This window comes from Camellia sinensis, chromosome 4 (genome assembly GCF_055761805.1).
Source record: "Camellia sinensis isolate YWXY chromosome 4, ASM5576180v1, whole genome shotgun sequence".
NCBI lineage: Eukaryota > Viridiplantae > Streptophyta > Magnoliopsida > Ericales > Theaceae > Camellia > Camellia sinensis.
The window spans coordinates 182938934-182957257 of record NC_138964.1 but is presented as its reverse complement, the minus strand read 5'-3'; the positions used below and the strand labels follow the sequence as shown (position 1 = coordinate 182957257).

The window sequence follows — 18324 nt, the reverse complement described above, 5'->3', positions numbered from 1 at the left end:
TTTATTTATTTCTTTCTTTATTTATTTCTCTCTTTCTTTATTTATTTATTTCTTTTCATTCCTTTATTTATTTATTTGTTTGTTCATCCACCGCCCACATCCCTCACTTTATTTAAACCTCCTTTTATTTTAGTATCTACTCCACATACCCATCATTCTTTTCCCCACTACAAAATATTATACTAGCCTTCATGGATTCCCCTGGCTTCCACCACTTTATTTTATTTTTTATTATTATTATTATTTTCAAAAAAAAAAAAAAAAAAAAAGAGAGACGGACTGCACACCAAACTCATTTTATTCATGTCGGGGCTCACCCCGATCACCATTTTACACCAAAAAAAAAAAAAAAAAAAAAAAAAAACCACACAAAAACAACCACACCCACAGTGGGATTTTTCTTTTCCCTTCTCTACTCTACTGCAGGTCTCTTCTTCTTATTTTTCTCTTGGGTGTCCCGTGCCAGTCCAGCCTCCGTGCTTCCTAGACCACCAAGCAAGTTGCCTCCACCCTGCTCCTCCACTACAGCATATGGCGGACCTCCAAATCGGAACATCACGGTGGCCTTCCGCTTCAGCTCCTTATTTTCCGCCTTTAGCACACTTATCTCTGCTCGCGCATCCTTATACATGCGTTGGAGCAGAGCCAGCTGGGAGGTTAACTGCTGCACCTCATTTGTCCTACTCTGCAGCTGGTTCGACAAGTTTGTGACCGCCGTCATGGTTTCCACACATGACTTCAAAGTATACTGATTGGCCTCCACATCCGACTGCACTGCCATTCTTTACTCCACAGACCGCATCGGAAAGTTCAACGGAGCAAACTCCGGGGCGCTTGGTTGAGGTTCCAGTGCCACCGCACCAGTTATCTCTCTTGTTGACTCGTTGAGGTCTGGAAAGAGAGTGAGCAGCCCACGGGAAGAGGAGGCCATGTTCTGGATAGCTGGACGGGAAGACGAGGCCATTTTCTGGGCAACAGAGTGTTACAGAGTATTACAGAGTTTCTCTCTCAGCAAAGGAAGAATTTTTCAGAGGTTTCTCTCAGTTTTTTCTGTCTCAGCTTCTGCCTCAGCCTCAGCCTCCGTCTTGGTTAAATAGCCGAGGCAGCCACGCGTATCGCGCGCCACTTGACGCCAGACGACAAACGGGCGCGCCAGCCAAGGCACTCACGTGCCTCGCCATCATATCTGGCACGCCTTTTTATGGATTGGGCACGCCTTTTGATGGCACGCCTTTTGAAAGATTGGGCACACCTTTTGAGGGTGCAACTTTTTAAGGGTCCGACAAGACTCTGTAAACTGTCCCGACATTGATTCCGGTTAGCTCCTTCATGGGTCCGACAAGACTCTGTAAACTGTCCCGACATTGATTCCGGTTAGCTCCTTCATGGGTCCGACAAGACTCTGTAAACTGTCCCGACATAGATTCCGGTTAGTTTCTACAAGGGTCCGACAAGACTCTGTAAACTGTCCCGACATTGATTCCGGTTAGTTTCTACAAGGGTCCGACAAGACTCTGTAAACTGTCCCGACATTGATTCCGGTTAGCTCCTTCATGGGTCCGACAAGACTTTGTAAACTGTCCCGACATTGATTCCGGTTAGTTTCTACAAGGGTCCAGCAAGACTCCGTAAACTGTCACCACAACTGTCACAACATTGTCTGCTACAACGGTCCGACATGACCCCATAAACTGTCTTCTACATCGGTCTGACACCGCCATCCAGTGTCCTCTACACCGTTATGACACCACCATACAGTGTCCTCTACATGGTTATGACACCCCCATACAGTGTCCTCTACAACGTTATGACACTACCATCCAGTGTCTTCACCAATGGTCTGACACGACCATACAGTGTCTCTTATCCTCTTTTATTTTTATGTATTTTCTTGTTTTGTTACTCTCTCCAAACTCAAGTTGGTTAGTTCCTATCCCCCTTGAGTTTGCGGGGGGCTGTTAAAATCCACCTACTCTCCACCTACTTCACCCACTTAAACCTACTCCACTAAACCTAACCCACTACACCACTACCACCTCACCTACTCCACTAAACCTAACCCACTACACCACTACCACCTCCACTTCACCTACTCCTTATCTACTACACACTCACCCTCTTCTATATATAGGAATCATGAATCATTGTAATAAATATCAATATACAATCAATCAATAATACATCAATTTTTAACAATTGTAATCACACGCACACACAAGAACACAAGATTTACGCGGTTCACCTCAAAACTAGAGCTATATCCACCATCTCTGTGGTTTCACTACAATCACAAATAAAGGTTACACAAGAATATAAAGGTAGCACCCTCATTTACATATATATATAGAAATTAAGACAACATGTCACAAGTACAAAAATACCAAAAATACCCTTCTCAGGATCACGCTAACCCACCACAATGTAGCACACTGACATGGACAATGGACACCAATTTGATGGTAAACAGTGGACTTCCCCAAAAAGAAAAAAGAAAAAAAGGGGACACTGCCACAGCTGGTCCGAGCCTGAAGGAAGCTAACATAAAATCTGAGTTGAAAACTAGTGATTTTTTGATAGACAGCTTTTTGAACCTTCATTGAAATGTGATGTAGGTAATATCTAGTACAGTTTGTGTGCCATTTACTAAAGCTGATTTTATTGTTTTCTAATATTTCTTGTGAGATCAAATTGATAGAAATGAACATTGTATATATACAATTCCAGTGTTGGTTTGCAAACAAATGCATAAATTCAACAAATTGACCTCCAGATGGTTATTGGCTGAGCAGTTAAGTGCAGGTTTTAGCAAAGCTACAAACAACAATGGTGGATGAGCAGTTAAGTGCAGGTTTGAGCTAAGCTGGCTAACAACAATGGTTTTATTCATTCTAATGCTGGTTTGAGCCAAGTGCAACAACAAATGCTAAAGCTGGTTCTACTCTTGTTAAAATGGTAGTAGTAATTAGGATACCATCAAACTATTGAACATATTATTGTCTACTCTAATATCATATTAAATTGTTGATCACTAACCCATCTAAAAGCTCAAGCTATTAGAGAGGAGGACAAATTTATTATTTATATTACATTCTTAACACAAATAGGACAATTATAATATCAGTATTTACCTTTGATAAGAATTGACTCCTAACCTCTTAAATATAAATATACGAGTGGACTTATAACATGTTCAACAATATTTTCACAGCCCATCAAGTGATAATCCAAATCACAAATTGCCAATATAAAATGTGAAAAGGAACAAAAAAAAAAAAAGGAAGAAGCAATTCTATGGTGAATACCCTAGTCTATTCTTAGACCGCCCATGACTGTATAGTGAATACTTTCAATTGAGTGGCTAGATAGAGGATGTATTGTGTTTGGTGAGACTTGGGAAATGTGTTGAATTTCCTTCCATGACTAATTATTCAATTTGATATGATTTTATTAATATTTATAAATAATATTTGAGTGACAAAAGTAAATAAAATTTATGTATTAAATTTTGAATATTACGTGATATGTCATTAATGTCATTTAGTAATAAGATGATATTCAAAATTTGATATCCAAATTTAATTACTATAACATTATTAATATAATAATATCTTTTACCAATAAATAAATATTGTCACACAGTAGAAATATGAGAATGAATGAATAAAAGAAAAGATCAACATTAACATAACACTAGAAGAAAATATGTGATTTAAATCAAATAACAACTTTAAACAAGATTGAATGGCAAAAATATATTGGCAAACTCCACCTTATCTTATGGTTTGTTTCGCGTATATATTATTCTTATTATTCAGAAATAATCACATAATTTTTTATGGTTTTGTATTTTGAAATATATCGTCAAGCATTTTATCCAAATTTACACAAAAGTGTAAAATATGTGTGAGGACATAAGGGTCTATATACTCATTTATAAATGTCAGAGAGTAAATCACACGTGAAGTAAAGCACATAAAGTTAAAGTGAATTTTTTTCTACCAAAAAAATTATGAAAATATTTGTAAGTTGCACAATGAGATTATTTATGGACAAGGATAGTTTAGTCATTTTGCTTTAAGTTATTAAGAGTGGTGTTATTAGCACCCCATGAATTATTTGGGTGTCTCTATTTACACACCACATTTTGTCTCAAGGCACACCATTAATTGGTTATTTTTTATTACAATAATGGTCTTACCTAAAATGACCCCAAAAAAAATATCAATACACACCTTAGTTGAATACACAACATCCAAACTCTAACCCTAGACACCATTGTTGCAGCTGCCACCATTTCACCACCGCTTTTGTTCTATGTTGTTCGTGGAGTGGTATTGGAAAACCTCTTGCCTTTGCTAACAATAATGGAATTATTTGTACATGGACATGATTGGTGCCTTTTTTTTTTTTGTAAATACAATGTTTTCTTCTCTGTTGTAATGTTGTTTAACCTCAAAAATATTTCTTCAACAACGACGTTCTTGCTCTGCTCATAGAAGAAAGAAGCAAATTTCTTATTGGTTTGAGGGCAGTGGGTGCAATACGCAAATGGTCATCAAATTCTAAAATGAAACAGAAAAACAGTGAAGGATAAGTCCGTTCGGAAGTACAGAGTCGAACTATTGAATTTTGTTCGACACTAAAATGTCGAACATATTGAAGTTGTTCGACAGAAACACTCCAGACAAAAGGTTAATGTTCAACAGACCAGTGTCAAACGGTTCGCAAAATCAAACATTCATATACAATACTCATAGCAATGGAAAAACGTATATAAAACCCTCAAATCTAAGCAAAATGAGAATTCTCACCTACTTTATCTCTAATGTGGAGTTGTTTCTACCAGTGTCTTTGATAAAACAGATAGTGGAGGGAAAGATGAAAGATCGTAGGTGGGGTGTGTGAGTGAGTAATGGTGAAGACGGGAAATATGGGTGGGGTGTGTGAGTAAAGGTAAAGATAGAAGATTGTGGTGTGTATTGAGCAAATTTTGTATTTATCAAATTACTAAAGGTATGCCTTGAGTAATGGTGTGCCTTGAAATGAAATGTAGTATGTAAATAGAGGCACTCGAATTATTTTGCATCCCCCATTTCTTTGTGCCCCCACTTATAAATTTTGAAATCCTCCAAATTTCTTTTCCCCCCCAAAATAATACCAAAATTACCCTTGCAAAAATATTTTACCCATTGAATGTACACCCCCAAATCCCAAAAAAATCCCTCTTCTGAAAAACCCTAACAAAATCCACCCAGAAGAAGAAGAGCCAATGTGATTACTGTTTCTGCTGCCTCATCCACCTTTGTCACAGTTAGTATACTCTCTATATATAAACATAATTTCTTAGTTTTCTCATAATAATTTCTTCTCTTGCAAGAAAAAAAATTATAATAATTGGTTTGGTTGGTTTTGTTGGTAGATATTATAAAATTGTGAGTTCAGCAGAGAACTACGTAGCAATATTATTAAAGCTACACAATGAAGGAATAACTTTTGAACCTGATAATGAATTTGGGCTACTTCCAATAATTTCTACAAGTGTTAAAAATTTTGACTATTCAATGTATTAAGAAATTTCCATGTTCGGACCTGCATTCCCAAACATTACTTATTTGTTCGAGAATGCCTTCCTGAACAAATAAGTAATGTTCAGGCCTGTATTCTCGAACTTGAAAAAATAAAAACTTCTACAAGCGTTAACAATTTTGACTATTCAATGTGTTAAGAAATTTTTATGTTCGGACCTACATTCTCGAACATTACTTATTTGTTTGGAAATACCTTACCAAACAAATAAGTAATGTTTGAGCTTGTATTCCTGAACTTGAAAAAATGAAAACTTCTACAAGCGTTAGCAATTTTGACCATTCAATGTGTTAAGAAATTTCCATACTCAAACCTGCATTCCCGAACATTACTTATTTGTTCAAGAATGCCATCCCGAACAAATAAGTAATGTTTGGGCTTGTATTCCGCCAAAGGGTTACCACTATTACTGTGATACCCCTATTCCGTGGTATGCTAATTGGTCATTAATTTGAGTATGATTATGTGATTAATATGATTTTGTGTGCCATTATGTGAATATATGCGGTTTTGAATTTCTATCTATTCACCGTAGGAATATCTGTTTGATTATCTACTTTGGAAATTTAATTGAAGGCCTTATCGGCCATAGAACCTGAAATTGATTACGTCATTGTGATTGGCATAATTTTTAGAGCCTACGGTGAAGTTTAATTGAAAAATTGATTCGGACCAAATTAAATTGATTAAACTGATGAATTAGAGCCCAATTATTTATTATTATTAAATAAATGTTAGTGGGGCTTGTTGTATGAAGGCACTACACTCTCCTTTAACTCTTTTGAACTCAAAAATCTGAGTTATACAATTGTGAGAGAGAGAGGGCCGGCCATAGTGAGAGAAAGGGAGAGAGATTGTGCAATTTTGGCTCAAAGCTTGGAAATCTTGAAGTTTTCCCAAGAATTTGTTATAGATTGTGAGAATCAAGACTCCTAGATGAGTATCTCATGGATTTTGTTTGGAATTTGTAGATTCAAGTTTGATTAATGGCCAAGAACATGAATTAGTTTAATTATAAGGAAATCGAGTTGGATTTGTTGAATTTGAAGTCATAGAACACGTGCATGTAGAGAGTTGCTATAGATTTCCATGTTTGAGCTTAATTTGTGTAATCTATGTTAAAGTTTGATTGAAATCCATGTGTATGATCATTTCTTCACCAAATAAGTTGTGAATAATGTGTATTTCTCACATGCAAGAATAGATCATGAAAGTGTAAGCTTTGCATGTTTGAATTTGATGTGTTGGTGATGAATTTGGATTAATTTGAGACATGCATGTAGGTAATACAAGAAATTGAGCTCCATGATGATGTGTTTTGGTGTTTATATCATGCTAGTACAAGTATATGTGAAATTGGAGCCATGATATGCAAGAAATGTGGTTGAAATGTCGAATTTGAGCTCAAGAACACAATCTGGGAAAACCCAGAAATTTGATGTCCGCTCGAGCGGGGAAACCGCTGCTCGAGCGTGAATTTCGTGCTCCCAGTATTTTCTACAGACCATGATGTCCACTCGAGCGGGAAAGTTCACGCTCGAGCGGGGAGCTTTGTGGAATGAACTTCCGCTCGAGCGTCTAAGTTAACGCTCGAGCGTAAAAATGATACATCCAGTACTTTTTGCAGACATGGTGTCCACTCGAGCGGGAGAGTTCATGCTCAAGCAGGAAGCCATGTAGAGAGGCCTTCCGCTCGAGCGCCAGAATGAACGCTCGAGCGTAATTTTCACCTATCCAGTACTTTTGCAGGCCTCTAGGGTTTGCTCAAGCGAGGACCCTGTTTTCTGAAATTTTGAAAATGCATTATGTGTTTTGTTTTCTGTTCTCTTTCACTTCTAAGTACTCTTAGACATGCATTGAGCATTGTAAATGAGTTAAAGAGATAAGAATAAAGCCTAAAGAGGAAAATGTGAATTTGGGAATGGATTGAATGGTTGTTGACCCTTTTGTGTTCATGGACTGTATAGGGTCGAGCTCCAGGGCAAACCAACCAACCGATCACTGTGAGTAATATCGATATTTGAAACTTATCAGTTGTCCAATTGCTTATTTCCTTATAAGCCTTGTGAGTTTGCCAGTTTGAATTATGAACAAATGTTTAATACAAGAATGAATGGGCCAAAGGTCGTTTTGACATGAACGAATGGGCCAAAGGCTGTTTTGACATGAATGAATGGGCCAAAGGCCGTTTTGACATGAATGACTAGGCTGAAGGCCGTTTTGACATAAATAAATGGACCGAAGGCCGTTTTGACATGGATGAATGGGCCAGAGGCCGTTTTGACATAAATGAGTGGGCCAGAGGCCGTTTTGATAGGAATGAAGAATAAATGTTAAATAAAAATGTGAATTGGGCCCAAGGCCGTTCGAAGTTTGTTGTTCTACATATCGTTTGTGTCTTCTTATTTGATATTATTCACTGGGCTATCGCTCACGCTCATTCATGTGTTTGTAGGTGAGCCAAGAGAGGTCCAGACCCAGCCCCAGTGAAGTCCATGTGCAACAACCGAGTTTTGGAGAGTCAACCCATGTGTCTCACGCATGAGACTCGCCTTTGCCTTTTGTCATTTTGTTTTATGTTGTCATATTGGCGAAGTCTTTGTATATGTTGTATATAGTTTTCATGGGTTGACTTAGTTTTTGAATGATCCTGTTTGTACAGAACTTATGCTACTGCATTTCTGTTGTGAGTTATTAATATATATGTGTTTGGTTGTATGGATGTGCCATGTAAGCACAGCTCTATGGACAAAGTTTTGAACTGCTTCCGTTTGGCCCCCAATATCTCTATTAAAAATATATTTGTTTTGGTTTGAGGCCATAGGTAATCTCATGATTACTGACCGATTATGTCCTTAACCTACGGGGGCGGGTTCGGGTCATGACAATTACCGTCGAAATATTGCCATTGCCGGAGAAGTGTAGGTAGTCAAATGGTTGCCACTGCTACCGTCGGAATATTTCTGCCAAAGGGTTTTCAAGGTTTTGAGAGTAGGTAGGTTTTGAATGTGAGATTTTGGGAAGATGGATGGGTGGTGATGGAGGTGGGTACTCTCATAAATCCTAATTCGTGATGTAGTGTGTGTAAGTTTAATTGTGAGATGGGGTGTCCCAAAATTAATGATGTCCTTTTTAGTAATTTTATTTGAGGTTATGATTGTAATAAAAAAAAGTTAGAAATTGAGGGGTCCAAAATAATTTATGGGTTGCTAATAGCAACACTTGTTATTAATGGACTTAATGATACACTTTAGTTTACAAATCGCAAATGAGGTTATGTATTTTTTTTCCTTCTCTCGAATGACAAGCATGCGAAATTGCAAGGGTTTTTTTGGTGAGAATCCTCTCCTATTGGCCTTTTTTTTGTGTGTAAAGGACATGGAATAAATTAATGCAGTCAAAATCCGTCAGAATTAAAAAATTAAGATGAAAAGACAGGAATGCCCTTGCATATATATGGGCAATAGTAAGCAGTTGAGTTGTTTGTCTCTCTTATTATTTTTCTTCGTTTGAAAACTGTCAAAAACTCTTCTTCAAAAGCTGTCAATTGAAGCAAAAATTGAAGCATAATAAGAGATTTTCAAGTGCCACTGTCGAATATTTCGAAATTATTGAACGATTTCATCATCTTCTACTAGTCGTTACTTCCGAATCAACCATCACAAGTCAGAGAAACTCTATTTCTTCACAACTCTCTCTTTCTCCACCAACTCTACCATCGATGGTTGTTCATCGCCTCTACCATCTCCATCATCGGCTGGCATCGCTCATCCTCACCGTTGGCCAGGGACTACTATTTCTACCGTCAAGCATCACCATCTCAGATTTGATGCCATTGAACTCATATTTGAGATCAATAACTTCAAATCTGAGATAAAATGACCTCATATATGTCAAAAAAATTATAAATTGAGATATTACAATGAAAAATCGAGAGTTTTTTATTTATTTGTTCATAAATCTAAACTAAAATTCGACTATAATTCCTTTATCTAGTATGTACTCTGTTTTCGTAACAGTAAAATTTTATTCTGGTTAATGAAAATAAAGTTTGATTGCTGATTTACTTAACGATAGTAAAATTTTACTCTGAATCATAGTAAAATTTTACTTTTTAGAATTAAATTTTACTCTGAATGACGCTACGATTTCTCCTTACTTTGATAATGACAGGAAAATTTTACTGTCTACGTCAATTTCGACAGTATTTTGTTCTATTTTTTTAATAAATTTCATAGTAACCTAGATCTTGTTTGATAAATCTTGATGAGATGATACCAAAAATACTAATTTTATTAAAAACTGACATCTAGATTAAAAATTATATCATTTTAAACTTTAAAAATAAAAAGGGCACATATGTTGGTACAAGTTGGATATGTTTTATAGTAGAACTCATACTAAACCTGTATTGTTTCTGACAATAACATTTTATTGTCTTTCATAGTAAAATTTTACTCAAAACCTTCACTTCTATTGAACAAGCTCCATTACAAATTCTTTTACATGAAACTAATCGAGAACATTAAAAAAATATATTAAAGTGTCAAATTGAATTACAAAGCAACTCAGTGAATTGGATAGACAATCATTCAACAACACAGTAAACATAGACTATTATTGCAAAAGTACTACATTATTTTTATACTTTTATTACAAAACAATAATGTCTTTCATGACAATATCTCCTTACAAGTCTTCTTGTTATGACCGTACTTCTTGCATCTACCACACTACACTCGTCGAATGTTCTCACCCCTAAATGGAATCGTATTCTTTCTTGGCCTATCGGGTAGCTTCTTACAAATTGGATGAAAGACAACAAGATCATCCACAGTTATCTGTAGTCTCTGCATCGACAAAACCAATTGCAAGAGGCAAAAAAATATGAAAGAGAGAACATTTTACAATTAGTAAATATAATACACAAAAGGTCAAAAAAGTAAAATAGTAAAATGTTAGTATAATTAAAAGTAAAAGTTTACTCTAAAAATAAGTAAAATGTTACTCTGAAATTAAGTAAAATTTTACTTTGTGAGACACTAACAGTATTATCTACCTTGATCCCCATCCTTCGTTGTAGTTGATAACAATGTGCTTTTATATTTGCCATTCAGGAAAGTACCATCAATAAACAATAAAAATCGATTAAATCCTTCATTGTGCAGTTTGACACAACCTTCAACACAATGGTACAATCACCGTAATTGCATAACAAACAACATAAGAGGTGGAACTATTTTTCAAATCTGCAATCAGTTGACAGTAAAAATTTACTGTTAATCAAAGCAAAATTTTACTATTACTACGAGTCCAAAATCAAATCACAGAAGCACATAGTACCAAAGTAAATTTTATCGTTATTTTATCAAATAAAAACAAAAAACATAATACCAGAGTAAAATTTTACTTTCATTTTATCAATTAAAAACAGATCACATAAATCCAGAGTAAAATTTTACTCATAAACAAAAACAGAGCGCATAGTACTAGAGTAAAATTTTACTCTCTCTCTATCAAACAATAACAAAGCACATAGTACCTGAGGAAAATTTTATTCTTATTCTATCAAACAAAATCAAATCATACACAATAAAAATAAAAATAAAAACAACTAATCAACAAATCAACATACTTGATAAAACTCGAACAATAATCAAACACGTGGTCGAAGCAAAACTTCTAAAACTCAATCAACACTCTTAGTCTTGATGAAACTCTCAAAATTTGATATAAATTTGTGCAGATTTGAAATATAATCTCTCATTGATACAGATTTCAAGATTCCCAGAGAACATGTGATCGAAGCAAATTTGGTGAAATCATCGGTGGCGAATCGTCTATTGTTGATAGACGGCGAGATCATCAGCGACAAAATCTTCAAATTTTGAGTTCATCTTCATTGATTAGATTTTTAAATATATGAGATCAGTGTATATATCGATCAGATTTTCAAATATATATATATATATGTATGTGTGTGGGTGCTTGAGAAGTGAGTTTTTATGTAGGTTTTTTTAGTTGTTGGATATTATTGGAAAATATTTTGTGTTTGAAAAGATAGTTGGATTTTTTTGAGGTTAGATGTGATGTTTGTGAGAGAAAAAAGTGAAATGATTATGGGGTTGGATGTGATATTTTGTTTGGATGTGTGTTTTTTTTTTTATTTTGCAAAAAGTTTGTATTTTTGTGAAAAAAATAAAAAAAAACCCAAGTCCCAATCTTCCCAAACACCACTTATACATGGAAGGGCAATATTGTCCAAAAAAAAGAAAAAATTATAGTGTGTCTTCGTTGAGCTACATGCCTGTTTCTCAGGGACTTTTTAAAACTAAATTAGTTAAACTGTTACTTACACTAAAAAAAAGTTCAAAAAGGAGATTTTACCAAAAATTTCAAATTGCGATGGTGTATGGTTGGGCTTCTTTTAAGTTCAAAAGGGCACATAAAACCATCACAGGTATTGTTTTGATGACCCAAACTATTAATTTTTGTAAGACTTTTTGTATATGAAAAAAATTATATCAATTTGATAATCATAATTTTTTTTTTTTTTTATTTCTATCGTGTTTTGTCTAAAAAAAATAAATGAGATGGTGTATTTTCAACAATATACTTATCGTCCATTCTTTTCATAGACAAACGCTATAAAATAAAAAAGTTACGATTATCAAATCAATCTAATTTATTCCATGAATGATAATAATATTGATTGAGTACTCTACAAAATGAACAATTCAAATTATCGAAACAAAAATCATAATTGTCCACAATTATAAATTAAAATTTTAACTTGAGATAAATGTAACCTTTACGTAATCCATCCTAAATAATTATGACAAATCTCTGTTTAGCATAGGTATTTTTTTATTTTTTGTTTTGGTGTGAAGTAAAAATGTTTGGGATCTCATTATTAATAGCTAATTATATAGATAGCCATAAAGAATCACCATATTGACAAAATAGTCCCAGAAACTTTGGATGGCTTGTCCCCCAAGCCCACCACGATCGTCCTCTTCTTCACAAGAAAGCAAAAACCTTTAAAATAGTCTCACAACATAAATCAAGCACCAGCCGAGAGACAAGCAAGCAAGCAAGCATGGCGAGGTACGACAGAGCAATCACGGTGTTCTCGCCGGACGGCCACCTCTTCCAAGTCGAATACGCCCTCGAAGCCGTCCGCAAGGGCAACGCCGCCGTCGGCGTCAGAGGCACCGACACCATCGTTCTTGGCGTCGAGAAGAAGTCCACCGCCAAACTCCAAGACTCCAGGTCCCTCCTCATTTCATTTCTTGCTTTTCCACCTCACTGCTCTTCCTGCTCTCAGTTAGGGTTTTGTATAACTTGTCTAACCTAGATTTGATCTCTGGAGATCGTGTTCTATCGGAATTTGTGGAAGCAATTGTGTTTTTTTTTTTTTGGTTATGATTTGCTTTTCGTTTCAATTTCATTGAATTTGTTTTCTTCAGCCTTAAGTTGGATCCGATCGGTTCACACTGCAAGAATTTACTCTCAGAACTAGTATTAGACGGTCTCTTACAGGAAAATTCTTCATTCTTCCCTCTTGACACAAAAAAAATATTTTTCTTGTAAATTGATTTTACACAGAAAAAATGTTTTTATTTTTGTTTTTCAGTGTTTAGTTGATACTTGAAACAAATGTATTTTATTGCTTAAAAGAGAAATTTTGATTCAATAAAGGGTCATTTATGATTGTTTAGTGAGTTAAAATATTTATTTGAAAAAGCTAAATGTGTTGAAAATGTACTGAGTTACAGAATTTTTGAACGTAAGTCATTTTTGGGAAAATGATGAAAAATATTTCCTTACTTTTTGTTCAACCAAACAACGGAAAATGAGTAAAATATTTTTGACAAAAACATTTTACTTCAAAACAGATGGAGCTCTAGTGTTTTGAAGTTTCAGTAGTGTAAAGATGGACTTGAAGATTGCAGTAGATGGGTTGTTAATGTTAATGGCATTTTGGTAAACATGTTGTCAATAAAATGGTGACTGCAGATTTAAGTATAGTTGCACTGAATGACAAAAAATAGAAATGAAATGAAATACATAGGAATGAGGACCCATTTGAAAATCGTTGTTAGGACAAACTGTTTGGCTCATTTAATGATGTAAGGAACATAAGGATTGATTTCAAATCATAGATAAAAACACACTAGACTAGTTAACTGTCCTGTAGAAATGCGAAACCCCAAAAAATCTCTCTATATTTGTGTCACGCATGCTGCTATACATATTGCATCCTAATTTTGTAATTTGAAGGAGTCAATGGGAGAGTTGGCACTGATTTTTCTGGAATAGTTTGTGTCAATGTGGATATGGAAGACATGCTTAAGTATCGGAAGTTGGATGTTGTATGTCTCCAAAAGAGGTTTCCAAAAGTTGCCAACCAGTGGTAGTACCCAAGTTTCTTTCTCCAGTAGGAGGTCTTATATCCCATATAGACATGTCCCCTAACTGGAGCACTGATCAAATGCTGTTCCTTTATATTTGGGATGCATTTGTGCTATGCATTTTCTTTTCTTTCTTTTTTTACTTTTTCACATGATCTGATTACAAGATGCTTCCTCAGATTTATCATATTCTTACAATTTTCATTTACTTTGTCTTGCAGATCAGTTAGGAAGATTGTAAGCCTGGATGATCATATTGCAATGGCCTGTGCTGGGCTTAAAGCAGATGCTCGTGTTCTTATAAACAGGGCACGTATCGAATGTCAAAGCCACAGGCTTACTGTTGAGGACCCTGTAACTGTTGAGTATATTACACGTTACATCGCTGGTCTTCAACAGAAATACACACAAAGTGGTGGTGTGAGGCCATTTGGTCTTTCAACTTTGATTGTGGGCTTTGACCCTCACACTGGTGTGCCATCGCTATATCAGACAGATCCATCAGGTACTTTTTCTGCATGGAAAGCTAATGCAACTGGGAGAAACTCTAATTCAATGCGAGAATTTTTGGAGAAAAATTATAAAGAAACTTCTGGGCAAGAAACTGTCAAACTTGCAATTCGTGCCTTGCTCGAAGTAAGTATCCTTTGGCTTATATTTTTATATGTAGTTGTTGTTCCAAGTTATAATTTCTTTTGACTAATAATGTGCCATTTTTGCTTTATTATTTCAAGTTTATTATGCAGTTGGTGCTGATCTTTTTATTCTCTGAAGTGTATTTTTGTACTATTTAAAATGAATGACGTTGTGTTTTTTGAGTTTTTGAAATTTTTTAATATGTGGTACTTTGTAGGTTTCTTTAGCATGCATAGTCTTAGCATCCTGAGGGGCCATTGCTTGGTGCAACGGTAAAAACTTGCACTAACCCGCATGAGAAAGCAATTTGGAATTTCAGGGTAGCCATTGTGTGCAAATAAAGTTAGAGGTTAGGTCTGTACATGGACTACCATTTAGCCCCCAAAGTGATTGGCTGCCATTTTTAATGGCATCTGTAAAGTATAGACTATAGTTAAGTGTGATATTTTCTCGGATCATTTTAATATGGGAATCGCCATCCGGACAAAATACAAAAGTCTGTTCCTATTATTGCAACATAAATGAGGGTAATTTTGTAATTCCAACTGTCCTCTCATTTTGATCCCTTTCACCACTTTCATTCTATGCATAAAAAGCATATTCCCTTCATTAGTGAATCACTTCTGGAAAAACCTTTTCTGCTGGAACCAAGTTCATCTCAGTGTCTTAATTGGACTTGGCACACTGCATAACCCTTCTAGTGTTAAAATCTTATGTTTAGAATTTCTGACTAATTGATGCATTTTGGGATTTTTGTGAGCTTCTTGAAGACCTAGTGGACTAGTACAATGCAGTCAAACTTCCTGGACAGAGACCTAAAATCATACAAAATACTTTATCTAATTGCAATGCCAAGATGTTTTGAATTGGTGAGAAATTAAAAATCAAATTGAAACCAATGAGATTAAATGATACTGTAGCTGTGATGTCATTTCCAGCAAGTTTATGAAATGAAGTTAATGAACAATCTTTGTTGTATGTAATAAAAGTTCTGGAACTACTTCCCGTAGGAGTTAGGTGTTGAGTTGATTACTAACATCCTATTTTACGAAATGAATTCTCACGTGCATGGATGCAATGAGAAGGATATTGTAGTTGTGGTGTCATTCTCTGTGGATTAGTGGTGTCATTCTCTGTGGATTAGATTAAGATGGCAGGATCTTTAAGAGAGATGAAATGCAGAACTGGAGGTTTCTTCAATGGATTTGATGTAGTGACAATATATTTCTTCGCTTTGATGCAAAATGAAGAAAACAGTCTATTTTCCGTCAACTAATTCTGGAGGGTTTGCATTAACATTGTGTAAGGAGTAGGACATTTATGCTAAAAAGGATGCAACACCTTATTATATCTCCGAATAACACAAGTTGGTCTCTCTCTCTCTCTCTCTCTCTCTCTCAATAGGAGGGGAATGTACTTCGGTTTCTCAGATCAGATTATACAATAACCACCTAGGCTGAATGAATCGCAATCCAAATCTTACTTCACAGCTTAACAATAGGCTAAATGACTCAGATGTCCCCAGTTTAGCATCTTCACCAGAGAGTTATATGCACACCATCTTGTTGGCAATGTCAAGTTAGATCTCCCGTATAGTCATTGAGTTTGAGTGCTTTATATTTTTTATTTTCATAACGTTTAGGAGACAATGGGGGAAAATTCTACTACATAACCCCACCTCCTCCTCTTTTGCTTTCTGTTGATCCCTATTCACCAATAGGTGCATCAAGGGTCTCTATACTAGTATACTGTCTCTATTTTTCATAACCACCATAATGCTTTGTTCAGGTGGATCAGTTGGGTTGATCATCTTGATTGGGCATTAAAGACAAAAAATATCTCCACAATAAAATAGTAAAAGTAATGAGAGTTAATGATTTTCAGTCTCTTTTTCTTAAGGAAAGTTTTGAGGAGTACAAAATGAATGTCTGGGATGATTTCTAACTAGAATGGTATCAAGGCCTAACGGTCAGTCTAAAATGGGGTTCTGCACAATTTTGCTCATCCAACTCATTCTTTCATTTTTTATGACGTGGTATAAATTATTGTATTTTAGGCTTGTACATGTGCAAGATCTTGAGTATCAAAGAAAACAGTTAACAGTCAGCAGTTATATAATTTGTGCCTTCGAATTCCTTTTTCTCACTGCATACAAGACAAGTGTAATATATTCATCTTCCTTGTATAATATTCAGCAGCAGTTGGACACACTTGGTGCTCATTGATTCATTGTTTTAGACCATTGTTTGATGGACCGGCTCTTCAATAGCCTTTGATTAAGAAGACACTTTACAGGTCACATATAAATTAAAATTTATTATTCAGATTAAAAAATTTAAAGGTACTATTTTTACTTATAGTGTACTTGTAGTTTGGGAAAGGCTTACATGGCTTACAATTAATTGATTGGGATGCTGATGTAGTAGGTGTCAATTTTTTTGTTTCAGCAAAAAAGAGCGGGTTGTAACATGTGTTTAACATTTATAGTTGGCAAGGCCTCTCTAGGTGAAAGCAATGAAAAGCGTACTTACTATACAGCTTTAGATACACAAGTTATCAATCAATTCAAAAAATGATATGGAGGGCAATGATTACTATGTTCAAAATACTGTACTGTGCCCCTAGTTGCTGTACTCACTTGGAGCAACCAGTACCTTACAAGGAGAGGGAGGGAGGGAGGGAGGGAGGGATGTCCAATTCTTTCCTTCATTTTTTCCCCTTCATTTATGATATTTACATGAGCATATAGCTCTAGACAGAGTGAAATGACAAAAAAGAATTAATGTAGCTGGCTCCATGAGACTTAGTTTGGTTATTTGGGAGAGAGGTATTCTTATTTGTTTTGTAATTTCTCTTTTTTAAGTTTTTTTTCTCATTTGTTATCTTGTTTCATTGCATCATGTGTGTTGTAATCTTTGAAAGCTAGGCACCACCAAATACGTTATACTGAAGTTAGGATGGTTGATTGATCTTGAGCAAGTGGATTTATGTTGTTCAGAATTTTAAAGTGTCAATTATCATATGCTCGATTGCATATTTGGCATGAGGACCTTTAAGACATTGGTCAACTGGCTAACATATGGTTTGAAGGGGTGGGGTGAATAGGGGAGAGGAGATTTTTGTGGGTCAGATGAAAGCTCTTCTCGTTGGGATAGTAGAACAATTTGGTACAGAATAGTTGTACTTGACATGTGGCACTTGCAGATCCTTGTGGCCCAAACTCTGTTTGAATCCTGGTGATTATAACCACCGAGTGATGCCTTGAGCATTATGTTACGATGCTAAAACTTTTGTGAACCTTGTGTTTATACTTCTGAAGTATGTTTATTGCATTCAGGTTGTTGAGAGTGGGGGAAAGAACATTGAAGTTGCTGTGATGACGAAGGAGCATGGTCTGCGGCAACTTGAAGAAGAGGAAATCGACGCCATCGTTGCTGAGATCGAAGCTGAGAAAGCAGCTGCTGAGGCAGCAAAGAAGGGCCCTCCCAAGGAAACATAATTCTGTTTTTTCTTTGTTCTTTTCCTTTTGCCAATGGTACACCATTCTGATAATTTCGCAACTTATTGGGGTAACATTATGTTTTGTCAAAGTCTTATATTCTAGATGGTGATGTGGATTAGAATGATATCAGTTGATATTTCTGTTGCAGTATAGCTGTCAAGTCTTTTATATATTCCCCTTATTTAA

The 18324-nt window shown here is 35.5% G+C and overlaps 1 protein-coding gene across 1 annotated transcript; it reads left to right on the top strand.

The window, feature by feature from the left end:
* The first annotated feature begins 12445 nt into the window (after positions 1-12445).
* Positions 12446-18324, top strand: LOC114309399 (proteasome subunit alpha type-7). Its single transcript, XM_028255123.2, has 3 exons — positions 12446-12858; positions 14222-14636; positions 17974-18324. Exons 1-3 carry the CDS (start codon positions 12686-12688, stop codon positions 18133-18135), a joined length of 750 nt encoding a protein of 249 aa, XP_028110924.1. The 5' UTR covers positions 12446-12685; the 3' UTR covers positions 18136-18324.

Coding starts and splice junctions, on each gene's coding strand:
- LOC114309399 (XM_028255123.2), top strand. CDS start 12,686: ATGGCGAGGTACGACAGAGCAATCACGGTGTTCTCGCCGGACGGCCAC. Junction 12,859..14,221: donor GCCAAACTCCAAGACTCCAG/GTCCCTCCTCAT, acceptor TTTGTCTTGCAG/ATCAGTTAGGAAGATTGTAA. Junction 14,637..17,973: donor CAATTCGTGCCTTGCTCGAA/GTAAGTATCCTT, acceptor TATTGCATTCAG/GTTGTTGAGAGTGGGGGAAA.